Source organism: Trachypithecus francoisi, unplaced genomic scaffold (genome assembly GCF_009764315.1).
Source record: "Trachypithecus francoisi isolate TF-2019V2 unplaced genomic scaffold, Tfra_2.0 Lachesis_group3, whole genome shotgun sequence".
Taxonomy (NCBI): Eukaryota; Metazoa; Chordata; class Mammalia; order Primates; family Cercopithecidae; genus Trachypithecus; species Trachypithecus francoisi.
Genome location: NW_022681468.1, coordinates 98,943,478 through 98,960,294, shown reverse-complemented (window position 1 = coordinate 98,960,294; position 16,817 = coordinate 98,943,478). Strand labels below are relative to the sequence as shown.

The 16,817-nt window shown below is 52.1% G+C and overlaps 1 protein-coding gene across 1 annotated transcript in view; it reads left to right on the top strand.

Moving 5' to 3' along the window:
- The window catches only part of SEMA4B (semaphorin 4B), a 45,581-nt gene that overhangs the window by 22,016 nt on the left and 6,748 nt on the right, over positions 1–16,817 (top strand). The window contains exons 3-8 of the mRNA XM_033189012.1: positions 11,336–11,499; positions 11,663–11,725; positions 13,733–13,831; positions 14,892–15,003; positions 15,277–15,390; positions 15,524–15,675. Of these exons, the coding sequence (XP_033044903.1) occupies positions 11,336–11,499; positions 11,663–11,725; positions 13,733–13,831; positions 14,892–15,003; positions 15,277–15,390; positions 15,524–15,675 (704 nt within the window). The remainder of the gene's footprint in view (positions 1–11,335; positions 11,500–11,662; positions 11,726–13,732; positions 13,832–14,891; positions 15,004–15,276; positions 15,391–15,523; positions 15,676–16,817) is intronic.

Here is a 16,817-nt window from a genome sequence, read left to right as displayed (position 1 = left end):
AGCCAAATTAGCCTACTTGTGTCCTCTTTGTTTGGCACCTTTTGGCCCATCCTCTAGGAAGGGGGCCAAACAGGAAGAGCAAAGAAAAGCAGCCATTGCGGTGCACTCACTGTGTGCCAGGCTCTGCTGTTGGATATGGAAGTGTATTGCTTTATCTCATGCAGATGAGGAAACCAAAGCTCAGTGAAGCTAACTCATTACCAAGGTCATGCGGCTACAGAAGAGTTTGGGACCAAGCCTTGGGCCACAGTTCTCGATTCAGCAACCACATTCTTTCCGTTAGAACAGCTGCCTCCTGCTTCACCTGTGAATCGTACAAAAGCAGCAAGATGACCTGCCTCAGCCCTTGAATAATTGCAGATACATTTCCATCTAGTAAAGAAATCTGTTGAGGTTAGTCTAGACGGGGCAAGGGATCCAGCCGAGGACCCTGGTGGCATGGCATGGCATGGTCATGGTTGGAAATAGGCAGAGCTGGCAGACTTGGTCAGGAATGTGGCACACAGGAGACTGGGGCACACGTCTCAGACAGAAGTTTGCAGACTGAGGGGTAGTGGGTCACAGCCAGCCTGGGGATATATTTTGTTTGACTTCCAAGTTCTTTAGAAAAATTTTAATTAGGCCAGGTGCGGTAACTCACACCTGTAATCCCAGCACTTTGGGAGGCTGAGGCGGGTGGATCACCTGAGGTCAGGAGTTCGAGACCAGCCTGGCCAACATGGTGAAACCCCATCTCTACTAAAAATAGAAAAATTAGCTGGGCATAGTGGCAGGCACCTGTAATCCCAGCTACTCAGGAGGCTAAGGGAGGAGAATTGCTTGAACCTGGGATTGCAGTGAGGGGTTGCAGTGAGCCGAGATTGTGCCATTGTACTCCAGCCTGGGCTACAAGAGCAAAACTCTGTCTCAAAAAAAAAAAAAAGAGAAAAATTTTAATTAGTTGCTAATATTTAAAAGATAGGAAACTCCTAAGTCAAACTCCTGTCAGCTATTATACTTCTTTTTTTTTTTTTTTTTTTTGAGACGGTGTCTCGCTCTGTCACCCAGGCTGGAGTGCAGTGGCCGGATCTCAGCTCACTGCAAGCTCCGCCTCCCGGGTTCACGCCATTCTCCTGCCTCAGCCTCCCAGGTAGCTGGGACTATAGGCGCCGCCACCTCGCCCAGCTAGTTTTTTGTAGTTTTTAGTAGAGACGGGGTTTCACCGTGTTAGCCAGGATGGTCTCGATCTCCTGACCTCGCGATCCGCCCGTCTTGGCCTCCCAAAGTGCTAGGATTACAGGCTTGAGCCACCGCGCCCGGCCAGCTATTATACTTCTATGTGTTCAGTGCTTTTGGGAGGGGTCAGAGTGGAAACAGTGCTTCTCAGACACAATTTTGTGAGTATGAAGCTTCAGGACCTCCACATTCCCCCATTTTTATCTGGGGCCCCTCTCTGGGCTGGGGCATTCTGACTGGGACTGTGTCATTCATTTGTTCAGTCAACAAACGTTTATGGAAGAACTGCTGGGAGCCCGCCTGACCAGTTGATACAAACATGAATAAGACATGGTCTTGATCTTGAAAGTGCTCTCAGGCCGGGCGCGGTGGCTCAAGCCTGTAATCCCAGCACTTTGGAGGCCGAGACGGGCGGATCACAAGGTCAGGAGATCGAGACCATCCTGGCGAACACGGTGAAACCCCGTCTCTACTAAAAAATACAAAAAACTAGCTGGGCGAGGTGGCGGGCGCCTGTAGTCCCAGCTACTTGGGAGGCTGAGGCAGGAGAATGGCGTAAACCCGGAGGCGGAGCTTGCAGTGAGCTGAGATCCGGCCACTGCACTCCAGCCTGGGCGACAGAGCGAGACTCTGTCTCAAAAAAAAAAAAAAAAAAAAAAAAAAGAAAGTGCTCTCAACGTGGTGGAAGAGAGAGCACAAAAGCCAGCTATGGTGGCTCATGCCTGTAATCCAACACTTTGGGATTACATCTCTACTAAAAAAAATTAAATAGAATAAAAAACAAACGGCCGGGCGCGGTGGCTCAAGCCTGTAATCCCAGCACTTTGGGAGGCCGAGACGGGCGGATCACGAGGTCAGGAGATCGAGACCATCCTGGCTAACATGGTGAAACCCCGTCTCTACTAAAAAATACAAAAAACTAGCTGGGCGAGGTGGCGGGCGCCTGTAGTCCCAGCTACTTGGAGGCTGAGGCAGGAGAATGGCGTAAACCCGGGAGGCGGAGCTTGCAGTGAGCTGAGATCCGGCCACTGCACTCCAGCCTGGGCGACAGAGCGAGACTCTGTCTCAAAAAAAAAAAAAAAAAAAAAAAAAGAAAGTGCTCTCAACGTGGTGGAAGAGAGAGCACAAAAGCCAGCTATGGTGGCTCATGCCTGTAATCCCAACACTTTGGGATTACATCTCTACTAAAAAAAAATTAAATAGAATAAAAAACAAACGGCCGGGCGCGGTGGCTCAAGCCTGTAATCCCAGCACTTTGGGAGGCCGAGACGGGCGGATCACGAGGTCAGGAGATCGAGACCATCCTGGCTAACATGGTGAAACCCCGTCTCTACTAAAAATACAAAAAACTAGCCGGGCGAGGTGGCGGGCGCCTGTAGTCCCAGCTACTTGGGAGGCTGAGGCAGGAGAATGGCGTGAACCCGGGAGGCGGAGCTTGCAGTGAGCCGAGATTGCGCCACTGCACTCCAGCCTGGGCGACAGAGCGAGACTCCGCCTCAAAAAAAAAAAAAAAAATTAGCCAGGCATGATGGTGGGTGCCTGTAATTCCGGCTATTTGGGAGGCTGAGGCTGAGGCGGAAGAATCGCTTGAACCCAGGAGGCGGAGGTTGCAGTGAGCCAAGATCATGCCATTGCACTCCAGCCTGGGCGACAGAGCAAGACTGTCTTGAAAAAAAAAAGAAAGACAGAGCACAGATAGACCATCAGACCATCATCATCATCATCAAACATCAAACATTGCCATCACCAGACAGTGTCACCAGTGCCCTGCAAGACATGTGAACAGGAAATGATGGGCATACGGAGAAGGGCCCTTGCCCAGCTGGGGATTCAGGAAGGCCTCCTGGAGGAGGTGGAATTGAGCTGAGTCTCAAAGGATGAGTGTGAGTTAGTCAAAAGGAAAGCCTTCTGGGCGGAGGGGACTTCCTGAACAGACCGGAGATGAGAAATGGGCCCTTGACTTGCAGTTAGTTCCATGTCACTTGGTTGAACCAGGAGGTGGGTGGGTGGCAAAGGCTGGCAAGTTAGGAGCTCAGACAACGGGGCGCTATTAAAGTTTTTAGGCAGAACAGTGACAGCTCCCAGAGAGCCCTCTGGCTGCAGCATAGCAGCTGGCCTGGAGGCGGGAGGCTGGTTGGGAGGCTACTGTGGTGGTGGCCTGGGTGAGAGGATGGTGCCTGGCTCAGGACTGTGGTAGTGGGGATGGTAAGGGGAATGGACTTGGAAAATATTGAGAGAAAATTGGCAGGATTTGATTATAGACTGGACTTAGGAGGGAGAGGGAGAAGGATGGTGAGACACCCAGGTGAGTGGTGCCACACACAGACACAAAATCCCAAGCCAGGGTGTGGGACTGGAACGGGGCAGTGAGGTGGTGGGAAGCACCCACAGAAGCCCTCCTGCACTGTGGGGTCTGGTGTATTAGAGAAAGATCTGCACTTGGATGAAGAGATTTGGTGATCGCCAGCATCCGCGTCATCAACGTGATGAGCATGGACCCAGGAGCTTGAACGGAGTGAAAGGAGCAGGGCCAAGAACGGACGGACCCAGAGAGTAAGAACATTCAGGAGCAAAGCCTGAGGCGGGAGGGTGGTCAGCAACACAGACTCTGCAGCCAGGTGGCCCAGGATCCAGGGTCAGATGGCATCCCCACCACTCCTCCCAGGGCTGACTCACACCTGAAATGGAGGTAATAAACCACAGCAGCCTTGTGAGGATGGCACGACTTAATCCATTTAAAGGGCTGAGGAGGTGCTTACATACTTTATTTAGCTCTTTGAGGGCTGGAGACCCAGAAGGCATGTGAGGGAGACACGGGGTGATGCTTGAGACTGGGGGCACAGACACCTAGAGGATGGGGCAGCATCACCCGTGTCTGGGGTCTGGCAGCTAGGCGATCCCTGGGCTCTTGGCAGGGCTGTCCCTGCTGAGCGTGGGGCTGGCTGAGGCCCAACTTCTGTGGAGGCGTGAGTGGAAGGTGAGAGGCAGAGATGGCATGGGGTGGCTGTTCTCTTTGGGAGCTTGTCTAAGGCAGGTGGAGGGAGGCACAAAAATTTCTAGAATGGACATTGGAACAAAAACTGCTTTCTGAGAGGTAGAGTTGGTCACATAGGATTTGGTCTCTGAGGAGATGGGGACGGGAAGTTGAGGTTGTTTATGCCTGATGACCCCGATTTCCTTGGAAGAAGTGGAGACATCTATAAAGGCAGGAAGGCAGACCCAGGGCAGAGGCCCTAGGAGCGGAGTTGTTAGTGGGGAGCCAGCCCCTGAGCAGAGAGATTGAGCTGGCCCTGGGTAGGCCTGTGAGCAGGCAGGCGGCAGGCAGGCTCCTAAGGTGACAGCAGTGGTGTGTGCAGCCATGGCACAGGCCCTAGGTCGGGGCTGGGACTGACTGGGGGTTCCGGCAGAGGCTCTTGGTCTGCCCACTTGGGGCTGTAGCAGTGGCTTTCCAGGACATGCCCCAGGAGCACAGATGCTGTGAGGCCGGGTTGCCTTGCCCTCGTTGCCACTTTCTTGGTGACCTCAGTCCATGGGAGGACCCTTGGCACACAACATCCCCAACGAGGGACTAGACTCTGGCACTGGGCTGGTGTCAGCAGAATGTGGCCCCCTCCTCCATGCTCCATGAGGAAGAGGTGGCTGCCCTGCCCAGCACGGGCAGGGCGGTGTGGAGGAAGGAAGTGCACCCAGGTTGGCTGTGTGTCCCAGTTTCCTGCTGACTGCGGCCCTGTCAGCACTCCTGCCCTGGAGGTGGGGCTGCTGCTGGGATAAGTGGGTCCAAGGTTCTGGTGACTTAAGTTGTGACATCCCTGGGGACGAAGGGCTACAACAGTCTTTCAGGAGGCTCTCTGGGGACTTGTCCCACCCAGACTCCTCTCTGAAAGTGGGGGAGGCCACTGGCTGCCTCCTTGCATTGGAGGCCCCTTCCCCACCGACTCCACAGGGAAACTGGTGTTTTCTGGCCTGATCCTGCTGGGGCCTGTAGCGGGTGGGATGTTAGGGCCAGGTCAGCGTCTTGCTGCCGTGCCCGGAGCCACAGTAGAGAGAAAGGTGGGGTGGGGCTCTGAGTCACAGTGCTGCTACAGCTCGCTGGCTGGCCTGGGGTGGGGACTGCCCAGGGTGGGGATGGTGCTGAGCCCTATTCCTGTCTAACCCCAGAGAGCTCCAGGCTTCCGGCTGAGTCACAGGGAAGGAGGACCCTTACATGGGGCTGGGGGCTGAATATTCCCACATCACTTCCTACTCAGAGCCCCACTTCCTGGGGTAGGGAATGGGGACCCTGCAGGTGTTATGTGCCCACTCCATATGCTGTCTCCCTCCAGGGAGGGACACGGCAGCCCCAGACCAGCCCCATTCTGCCTTCTTGAAGGATGATCTGCCTAGTGGGATGCATTGGCCCTGGAGAAGCCCCTGGCTGAAGCCTGTCGGGGTGGAGGGAGAGGGTTCATCCTGAGCAGGAAAACTGGCTGCAGCCTCGGCGTGTCCTGCTTTCTTCATACTGGACTAACCCACTGGATAGATGGATTTGGAGGATGTCCGAGCAGCACAGGCAGCCCAGGAGAGCGAGCGAGACGCTCTTTAGCACAACGGAGAGCATAAAAGCTAAGACTGACCCCAAGGTGCACCTGTCCCTCGCAGGAAGTAAAGTACAGAAACATCCCCTCCCCATCACCCCTGCACAAAGAGCACCTAGGAGTGAGTGCACAAGCGTGGACAAGCCCTGCGGTACCGTGTACACACACACACACCACAGGCAAGCTCAGGCAGGGCCCTGCACAGACGTCTGCAGTCACTCTGGAGGTGACCCAAGCACCTGGGCCCTTAGACAGTAACACCACTCACACTGAGCACAGACCAGCTCACACCCACAACGTGAGCCTGTGACACACAAGTCTCTGTTTCTGAGCTGATACTCTCTGGCTTTGGCCTTGAGACCCTCATATGACCAGGTGTGTGCCTAAGTTAGAATCTCCCAGGCTAAGTTCGTGAACCCCCCCGATGAGGGAGGCCCGGCTCCCCCAAGGAGCCCTGCCCCTCTGGCAGCTCTCACCAGGCTGGATTTTCCTGCGGGGTTTTTGGATTTTGTTTTTGAGTCACTCATTGAGTGTTGGTCGTGTGCCAGACACCATGCCACACTGCAAACCATGTGCAACGTTGTTTTGAGCAAAGCTGTCTCAGTAAATGTGGGTTATTATGTATATTATTATTTACATGCGTAATCTAATTTTTTCTAATAACAACCCCATGAGGCAAAGTGTTATTATTTTCCCCATTTTACAGATAAGGAAAATGGGGCTTTGAGAGGTTAAGTGGCGTGTCCTGGTGGCACACAGCTAGTAAGTGGTAGAGGATGGCTTTGAACCCAGGTCTGTAACTCTACTCTGCACACCATGGCTTTCAGTCTGAGTCTCAGGGCAGAGAGATGAGGGCAAGTATGGAAGGGAAGCCCCAGAAGGAGAAAGCCTGGTTAAGGGGCCCTTCACCCGCCTCTCCAAGGCACTTTCCACTTTCTGTCCCTTTGTCGTTCCATTCACTCCACTCCTCGCATGGCTGGAGGGCTGGAGGCCTGGGCTGAACCAGGGGCTGGCTGGTCTGTAGGGCTGCACTCTGTCTATAGTGCCCCAGCAGGTTTCCACCCCTTCTGCCAGTCGTAAGTGGGGTTGAATTGCCACCTGGGACTGAGGCTTATCTCTGACCCTTGGCATTTCTGTGTCTGGACAGACTCCAAGGGCGGTCTGCTGCCCAGACTTACAGGGCCCACCGAGGTGGCTCTTCGGCAGGTAGATAAGCGCGGGCAACCAGCTTATCTGAACCAGCCCTCGTTTCCAGGTAATTCTGGAAAAATCCAAAAGATGAGGAGGGACCGCAGTGTCTGTCTGTCCTGGTCTCACTCCTCATGAGACTCCTGTGATCTTTATATGTCTCACTCCTCCTATGACATGTATGAGAATGTACAGCTCAGTGAGATGATGTCTCTGCTGCCTAACAGAAGCGCCTACTTGAGGGCCGGGTGCGGTGGCTCAGCCACCTGACCCCCGTCTTCCTGTTGACTAGTGTCACCCCCACCCGAGGGCTTCCTTCCTCATTTGCTGCCAGGTGTAAAGCTGAGCTTCAGCTGGGCGCAGTGGCTCACACCCATAATCCCAGCACTTTGGGAGGCTAAGGCGGGCAGATCACCTGAAGTCACGAGACCAGCCTGGCCAACATGGTGAAACCCTGTTTTTACTAAAAATTAGCCAGGCATGGTGGTGGGCACCTGTAATCCCAGCTCCTTGGGAGGCTGAGGCAGGAGAATCGCTTGAACCTGAGAGGTGTAGGTTACACCATTGCACTCCAGCCTGGGCAACAAGAGCGAAACTCCATCTCAAAAAAAAAAAAAAAAAAGAGGCCGAGCTGCTGGGCATGGTGGCTCATGCCTGTAATTCCAGCAATTTGGGAGGCCGAGGCAGGCGGATCACCTGAGGTCAGAAGTTCGAGACCAGCCTGACCAACATGGAGAAACCCCGTCTCTACTAAAAATACAAAATTTGCCGGGCATGGTGACGCATGCCTGTAATCCCAGCTACTCGGGAGGCTGAGGCAGGAGAATCACTTGAACCTGGGAGGCGGAGGTTGCGGTGAGCCAAGATCGTGCCACTGCGCTCGAGCCTGGGCAACAATAGCAAAACTCCGTCTCAAAAAAAAAAAAAAAAAAGGCCGAGCTTCCCACAAACGCAAACGGCTGCTATGTGTGCCCCCTTATGGACATTGAGGATGGAGTAGCTTCATTTCCCATTTTTCTTTGGCCACCAGGAGGCTCAGCACTAAAGGCGCAGCCCTTCTCTACCAGCTGTGTGCAGACTCAATGACCTACTTATGTGAATTTTTACTTCCTTGCTGGTTGAGATGTTTTTCTTCAGATTTGGGTTTTCTCTGCTCCTGATTTTAATGTTTATATTTCACTACTTTCTTTTCTTCATGTCTCCTCACCCTTTATGGAACCAGGCTGGGGGTATGTAAAAACACTCCACAGGTAAACACACATGAAGTCATCTTCACAGCTGCTTGGTTGGGCATGTTGCACTTTTTGCTTCCTCAGCTTCGGGACACTGTTTGTGTGGTCATGACCCACTGGTCAGCTACAGCGTGCCTGAGGTTGGTCAGGGTGCTGCTCTTTACTTACTTTTCTGTTCTCATCAGCTGCTTAGAATTTTAAAAATAATTTCTCTCCAAACCCATTAGTTGCCCAAAGCATAAACAGTACCCTGGTGGGTAAATGTGTGTGTTGCTTTTTTTTTTCTTCTCTAATTTATATATTTCACATCTTATAAGGATAACCTGCTTATTACAGAATCTAAAAATGATAATAAGTAAAAAAGAAAAGAATGCTACCTATAATTCTACCAGGGAGCCCATGGTTTAGTATTTTGTGATACATCCTTCTGGATTTTTTTCCTATGCTTATATTTTTCCCACAAAAAATAGGATTTGACCATATATACTGTAAATATAACCTTAATTTTCACTTAGTGGTAGATAATTTGTCTCTTTCCTTGTTGTTATTCTGCAAAAACAAAAGATATTTAAAATGTGTACCAAGGTCTGGGTGCAGTGGCCCACACCTGTAATCCCAGCACTTTGGGAGGCTAAGGCGGGTGGATTGCTTGAAGCCAGGAGTTCAAGACCAGCCTGGCCAACATGGCAAAACCCTGTCTCTACTAAAAATACAAAAATTAGCCGGGCATAGTGGCACGTGCCTGCAATCCCAGCTACTCGGGAGGCTGGGGCAGGAGAATTGCTTGAACCTGGAAGGTAGAGGTTGCAGTGAGCTGAGATCATGCCAGTGCACTCCAGCCTGGGCAACAGAGTGAGACTCGGTCTCAAAAAATAAATAAAATTTTTTATCAAGGAGACATGCACGTATATATATATATTTTTAAGTATAGAAGGGCTTATTATAACAAACAAAAACGTGTCCTCTCCCGCCCCAGGCCAATTTAAAAGGGACTTCTAATCATTTAGGGTTCTTAGGGTTCTTGTTCTACCATTATTTCTTCCATTTTGTTTTTTCTTTTTGAGATGGAATTTCACTCTTGTTGTCTAGGCTGGAGTGCAATGGCGCGATCTCAGCTCACCCCAACTTCTGCATCCCAGGTTCAAGCGATTCTCCTGCCTCAGCCTCCCGAGTAGCTGGGATTACAGGCATGTACTACCACGCCTTGCTAATTTTATATTTTTAGTAGAGACGGGCTCCATGTTGGTCAGGCTCGTCTCAAACTCCCAACCTCAGGTGATCCACCTGCCTCAGCCTCCCAAAGTGCTGGGATTATAGGCGTGAGCCACCGCGTCCGGCCCATTTCCTCCATATTTTTAAGTAAAATACTTATACCACTATTTGTTGGTTTATTTGACTTCCTGACTTTCCCTCACTTACATCTCCCTTCCCTTCCTCCCTGCAACATATTCTGTCACCGTACTGTATTCACTTCCTTTATTTGGTTACCTTTGCAATATAAAACAGTACTTTTTTTTTTTTTTTTTTTTTTTTTTTGAGACGGAGTCTCACTCTGCCGCCCAGGCTGGAGTGCTGTGGCCAGATCTCAGCTCACTGCAAGCTCCGCCTCCCAGGTTCACGCCATTCTCCTGCCTCAGCCTCCCGGGTAGCTGGGACTACAGGCGCCACCACGTCACCCGGCTAGTTTTTTGTATTTTTTAGTAGAAACGGGGTTTCACCGTGTTAGCCAGGATGGTCTCGATCTCCTGACCTCGTGATCCGCCCGTCTCGGCCTCCCAAAGTGCTGGGATTACAGGCTTGAGCCACCGCGCCTGGCCTGACCTGTATTTATTATTCCATTAGCCATTGGCAGCAGCTTGTGACAACCCTGCTGCCATATTATGATGTCTGTCTGTCGTCAGTTCTGGTTTCTGAGGTCAAAATTGAAAACACTCTCATTCTGTGTAATAACCATCAGTCTCAAAGTTAAAGACCACTGCTTTTTTGGGAGGCTGACATGGGCAGATCACTTGAGTTCAGGAGTTCGAGACCAGCCTGGCCAACATGGTGAAACTCCATGTCCACTAAAAATACAAAAATAAGCTGGGTGTGATGGTACATGCCTGTAATCCCAGCTACTGGGGAGGCCGAGGTGGAAGAATCGCTTGAACCTGGGAGGTGGAGGTTGCAGTGAGCCAAGATCATACCACTGCGCTCCGGCCTGGGTGACAGAGCGAGACTTCGTCTCAAAAAAAAAAAACCAGTGCCGAACATTTGCATTACTCTGTCAATGCAAATCACATTCACTGCAAGGCCCACTTACATTTTCTTCTCTTTGGGTCTAATGTTACTCAAAGGAAACTGTTAAGTGTATTTTCCTTTCTTAATATTCTATTATGTGCTCAAAACTCATCACTTTATATTTTAGTTTGCTTGATATTTTGACCATGCCTTTCTTGCTTGTTTTTCTGGAGCTTCTAATACATCATTTTTTTTTTCCCCAGCTGTGTAGTGTTCAGTTGGATTGGGGCATCATAATTGATTTTGGCAAGGTCCCCTCTGGTTGGACTGACTCTTAGGTTTCCAGCTTTTTATTAATGTGAAGGGTGCCGTAGTATTCTCTTTTTTTTTTTTTTTTTTTTTTTTTTTGAGACGGAGTCTCGCTGTGTCGCCCAGGCTGGAGTGCAGTGGCGCGATCTCGGCTCACTGCAAGCTCCGCCTCCCGGGTTCCCGCCATTCTCCCGCCTCAGCCTCCGAGTAGCTGGGACTACAGGCGCCCGCCACCGCGCCCGGCTAGTTTTTTGTATTTTTAGTAGAGACGGGGTTTCACCGTGTTAGCCAGGATGGTCTCAATCTCCTGACCTCGTGATCCGCCCGCCTCGGCCTCCCAAAGTGCTGGGATTACAGGCTTGAGCCACCGCGCCCGGCCAGTATTCTCATACATACATCTCTGCGTTGTTTCTTATGCAATGTTTGAGAGTCCAGGAATGCTGCTCGCCCATCAAACCTGATCCCCCTGCCCCCAGCCCCTTGCTACCCTTTGTCTTGCTGATGACCTTCCTTTAAATCAGTCCATCTAGAGGTTGGTGTTAAGAGGCTTCCTGTGGGAGGGGTGGCCCCAGATAATATCCATCTTCCTCTCCCCAGGCTCTGAAGAGCGGCCATTCCTTAGATTCGAAGCCGAAAACATCTCCAACTACACGGCCCTTCTGCTGAGCAGGGATGGCAGGACCCTGTACGTGGGTGCTCGAGAGGCCCTCTTTGCACTCAGTAGCAACCTCAGCTTCCTGCCAGGCGGGGAGTACCAGGAGGTGAGAGATGTTGCCTGGAGCTGGCTAGGCTGGGCAGAGGACCGCAGAGGGAAGATGGACTGGAAGCTTGACCTTCTGGTCTGAGGATGATGCCGATGAGAGAGGAGGGAGGCTCAGCAAACCCTCCATTTTGTCCACTACCTTGCCCTTTCTCATTCCCCAGCTGCTCTGGAGTGCAGACGCAGAGAAGAAACAGCAGTGCAGCTTCAAGGGCAAGGACCCACAGGTGAGCCCGCACCTGGAAGGGAGCTGAGCTGCAGGAGGGATGGAGGGTGGTAGACTTCCATCCAGGCCAGAGGTGGGTGGGAGATGGGAGCAGATACAGCCAGGCAGGGTGGAAAGGGCATAAGCTTCTGAGATGGCCAGGCCTGGGTTTGAATCCCAGCACTACACTTACGTTTCTACAACCTTTGACAAGTAGATTCACCTCTCTAAGCCTTAATGGGCCCACCTGTAAAATGAGGATAATGATCCGGTCTCACTGGGCTTACAGTGAGGATTCAGGAAGCTAATAGGTATAAGGCACCTGGCTCATAGGCACAAGGACTAACAAGTCAGCTTCCAGCGTGAACAGGGATTGGGTAGGTTGAGAGTTGTGTCCCTCTGCAGATGATTCCTGATGTAGCACATCTGACAGATTCTGATGTGGTTTTGGCCAAAGCACAGGATGAAATCTGGTTCAACCCAGGTTCTCCTGCAGGACTCATCATCATCCCTAGAGACCTCCTGCTCCTGCTCCTAAGTGCAGCAGGTGCTGGGTAAGGTGAGGGCAAAAGAGTGCCGGACTTGGGATCAAGACACAGGTTCAAGTCCTGGCTGCCATTCTGTTATTCAGCTAACATTGATTAAGCACCCACTCTGTGTCCATATACTTGTAGGTACTGGAGATTTAATTGTGAAAAAGCAGGCTTGGTGCGGTGGCTCACGCCTGTAATCCCAGCACTTTGGGAGGCCGAGGCAGGTGGATCACAATGTCTCCGCCTCACGGTCTCCTGAGTGGTCTCAGGAGCTTGAGACCAGCCTGGCCAACATAGTGAAACCCCATCTCTACTAAAAATACAAAAAACATTAGCCAGGCATGGTGGCGGGCACCTGTAGCCCCAGCTACCTGGGAGGCTGAAGCAGGAGAATTGCTTGAACCTGGGAGGCAGAGGTTGCAGTGAGCCGAGATCGCACCACTGCACTCCAGCCTGGGTGACAGAGTGAGACTGTGTTTCAAAAAAAGAAAAAAGAAAGAAAAAGAAAAAGTAGTCAGTTTACAAATGTTATTGGCGGTGGGTGGGGTGGAATAAGGTGGTCAGGTTACATTTCTTTAAAAAAGTGACATTTGAGCCAAGATCAGGAGAGGGTAAGGAGCCGACCGTGGCATATCTGGAGGAGGGGCAGGACTTTTGATTTCACTCTGAGGGAGGTATTTGGGAGGCCAGGGGAGGGCTGAGCAGAGATGTGACTGGTCTCACCTGTATACGAAGAGGGTCATTCTGGCTACTGTGGTAGAGTAGCCTTCATGGGGAAGGACAGGAGGAGGGAGAGCAGTGAGGAGCGAGTGATGGTGGTGGCTTGGACCAGTGAGAAATGCTCAGATTCCAGATGCATTTTGAAGATGGAGCCACCAGGATTTCTGGGTGGGAAATTATGGGGTATGACCGACAAGAAGTGTCAAGGCTGATTGGGGTTAGGGCCTCAGTGACTGAAAAGACAGAGTTAATGGAAGTGGCAGGATCTCAGGGGGAAGCATGTGTTTCAGGGAGGACCAGAAGCTTGGTTGCAGGTGCCAGTTAGACACCCCATTGAAGGTGATGCATGAATCTGGGGTTCAGGATTCAGGGCTGAGCATTCCTCTTGCTCTGGGCTGTGGCTTCGTCAGCTTCCCACCTGGTTGGGAGGGGCCTGTGGTTTTCAAGGCTTTCAGAAGCCTGTGGCTTCTGAGGAGGACGTTCCTGGGGGCCAGTACAATTCAAGGGGGTAGGATTCTGTGCCCTCACCCCTAGGCCGAAGGAAAGTTTGCCAGTCACAAAACTAGCTGAGCCCCTGGACTCCCTGCAGCACACACACTCTATGCATGCTCCACTGTGTCCCAGAAAACCCGTGGGTTCTTTGTTCCTGGACTTGAGTGCCCCATCCCCAGTCCTGGGAGCAGAAGCCTGGCCTGGGTGTGGTAGGGAGGGCTCAGCGGTGCCACCTGGTGGCAAGCTTGTGCATGGGACTGATATCCCCTCACTCCTTCCCCCAGCGCGACTGTCAAAACTACATCAAGATCCTCCTGCCACTCAGCAGCAGTCACCTGTTCACCTGTGGCACAGCAGCCTTCAGCCCCATGTGCACCTACATCGTGAGTGCCCTGTCCTCAGCCCTGAGGCTGGCCTGGGAACTGCCCCTCTTTCTGCCTCAGGGATCCTGTTCTTTAGCATGGACCCCTGGTGAAAGGCAGGGCCCAGAGGGAGGTTTCTGGGTACCACTGGTCTCCAAGAGCCCTGAGGCCCCACACCCTGGCACAAAGCTCAGCCCTGACAGCCATGTCTCCCTGTGCAGGGAGGCATGCAGTCACTCACCCATGAAGATCCTGTCCCACCCAGGCCTTGCTGCCCTCTCCTGCTTCTTCCAGCATCTCTCCCTCTCCTTTGCTTGATTCTCTTGTCTTATCTTGTACACCCCCTCCTCAGCACACACCCCTAGCAGAGGGTGGCATTTGATGCTGTGGGTTGGAGCCCAGCTTTGGGGTCAGACATGCCTGGGTTTGAATCACATTGCTGCCCCTTCCAGGCTCACATCATTTTCTTTTTCTTTTTTTTTTTTTGAAATGGAGTCTTGCTCCGTCGTCCAGGCTGGAGTGCAGTGGCACGATCTCATCTCCCTGCAAGCTTCACCTCCTGGGTTCACGCCATTCTCCTGCCTCAGCCTCCTGAGTAGCTGGGACTACAGGTGCCCGCCACCATGCCTGGCTAATTTTTTCTATTTTTTAGTAGAGACAGGGTTTCACAATATTAGCCAGGATGGTCTTGATCTCCTGACCTCGTGATCTGCCCGCCTCGGCCTCCCAAAGTGCTGGGATTACAGGCGTGAGCCACCACGTCCTGCCAGGCTCACATCATTTTCTAAGCCTCACCTCCTCCGCCAAGTGGGTCTGATAACGTGTCCCACATCGGGTCACTGTGAGACAGTGCGGCACTGTGTCTGGGTGAGGCCTCTCTGGAAGCCGACTGTCCAGGTTCAAACCCTTCGGCACCATGTCCTGGGGGAGCAGGACAGCCTCCCTGACACCTGACCCCTTCTGTCCTGTACACCTCACCTGCCTGTAGAGTTGCTTTCTCCTGCACACCTCTCTCTTTCTCACCAAGCCCGATGCTCATTCCCTGGAGTGCCCCTGAGCCCATGTGTCCACCCTCCTGCAGAACGTGGAGAACTTCACCCTGGCAAGGGACGAGAAGGGGAATGTCCTCCTGGAAGACGGCAAGGGCCGTTGTCCCTTCGACCCGAATTTCAAGTCCACGGCCCTGGTGGTTGGTGAGTGTTGGGGGCAGGATGGGTTCATTGAAGTTCCATGTGGGGGCACGCAGGGCCAGAGGGCTAGCTCTGGACAGGCTGGGTTCATGCCATGCTTATTTCCAAGGGCACAGAATGGCCATGGGCTTGTCTTAGGTTTGGTTTTTTCAAGTTCCAGCTTCCTTCTCTGCCCACCACAGGCAAAACGGGCAGTGCTAGGGTCACTCTGGGTCCTGAGCAGGGAAAAGGGGCCGTGGTGAAGAGCCTGTTCCCATGGGAATGTTTTCTTGGCAGATGGCGAGCTCTACACTGGAACAGTCAGTAGCTTCCAAGGGAATGACCCGGCCATCTCCCGGAGCCAAAGCCTTCGCCCCACCAAGACCGAGAGCTCCCTCAACTGGCTGCAAGGTGAAGTCCTCTTGGCACCATGCAGAGGGCAGGGATCCTGTTCACCGGGCCCTAGAAGGGGGCCCTTTCCCCCAGCAGGGCCTGTCTCCAGGATTTCTGGGCTGACTCTGAGCTCCTGACCCGGTCCCTACAGACCCAGCTTTTGTGGCCTCAGCCTACATTCCTGAGAGCCTGGGCAGCTTGCAAGGCGATGATGACAAGATCTACTTTTTCTTCAGCGAGACTGGCCAGGAATTTGAGTTCTTTGAGAACACCATCGTGTCCCGCATTGCCCGCATCTGCAAGGTGAGGGGAATGGGGCGACAGGGTGGCCACCCCAGGGACCTCAAAGGCTCCACAGCTGCAAGATCACCCACATCCATGCATGGCCTTTCCCATCCCCCAGGGGGTACAGCTTGGCTAACAGCTTTTCTCTCTCACCTTTTAAATTAAAATATTTTACTACTTTTTTTTTTTTTTTTCTCTTTTTAGACAGGATGTTTGCTTTGTCACCCAGGCTGGAGTGCAGTGGCACAATCACGGTTCACTGTAGCCTCGACCTCCTGGGCTCAAGCGATTCTCCTACCTCAGCCTCCCGAGTAGCTGAGACTACAGGTGTGCGCCCACACACCCGGCTAATTTTTGTATTTTTTGTAGAGATGGGGTTTTACCATGTTGCCCGGGCTGGTCTTAAACTCCTGGGCTCAAAAGATCCACCCACATTGGCTTCCCAAAGTGCTGGGATTGCAGGCATGAGCTACTGCACCCAGCCATTTTTTTTTTTTTTACTTAAAAAATGTGAAAATAGTCAGGCGTGGTGGCTCACACCTGTAATCCTAGCACTTTGGGAGGCCGATGTGAGTGGATCACCTGAGGTCAGGAGTTTGAGACCAGCCTGGCCAACATGGTTAAACTCCATCTCTACTAATAATACAAAAGTTAGCTGGGTGTGATGGCACATGCCTGTAATCCCAGCTACTCGGGAGACTGTGGCAAGAGAATCGCTTGAACCCGGGAGGTGGAGGTTGCAGTGAGCCGAGATTGTGCCATTGCACTCCAGCCTGGCTGACAGAGCAAGACTCTGTCTCCAAAAAAAAAAAAAAAAGTGAAAATAGAGAACTGTACACACAAAAATCACTTACAAGATGAAGAGGCACTGTAGCATCAGCTGGAGGGCACAGACCCCAGAGGCCAGCTGCCCAGGTTCAAACCCTGATGGCCTAGGATCTTGGGCAAGTCCCTCACCCCCTCAGTTAACAGTTTCCTTGTCTGTTAAATAGGAATAATAACACTGACCTCAGAGTTGTTATGTGAATTAATTTAATTAATCCATGTAAAGCTCTTAGAAATGTGGTGGGCAGTGACTAAATGTGAACTATTCGTGTTATCACCCTACCACCCCAGCACAAGGAGTCACTGTTAACATTTTAGAATGCCCTCTCCTCACC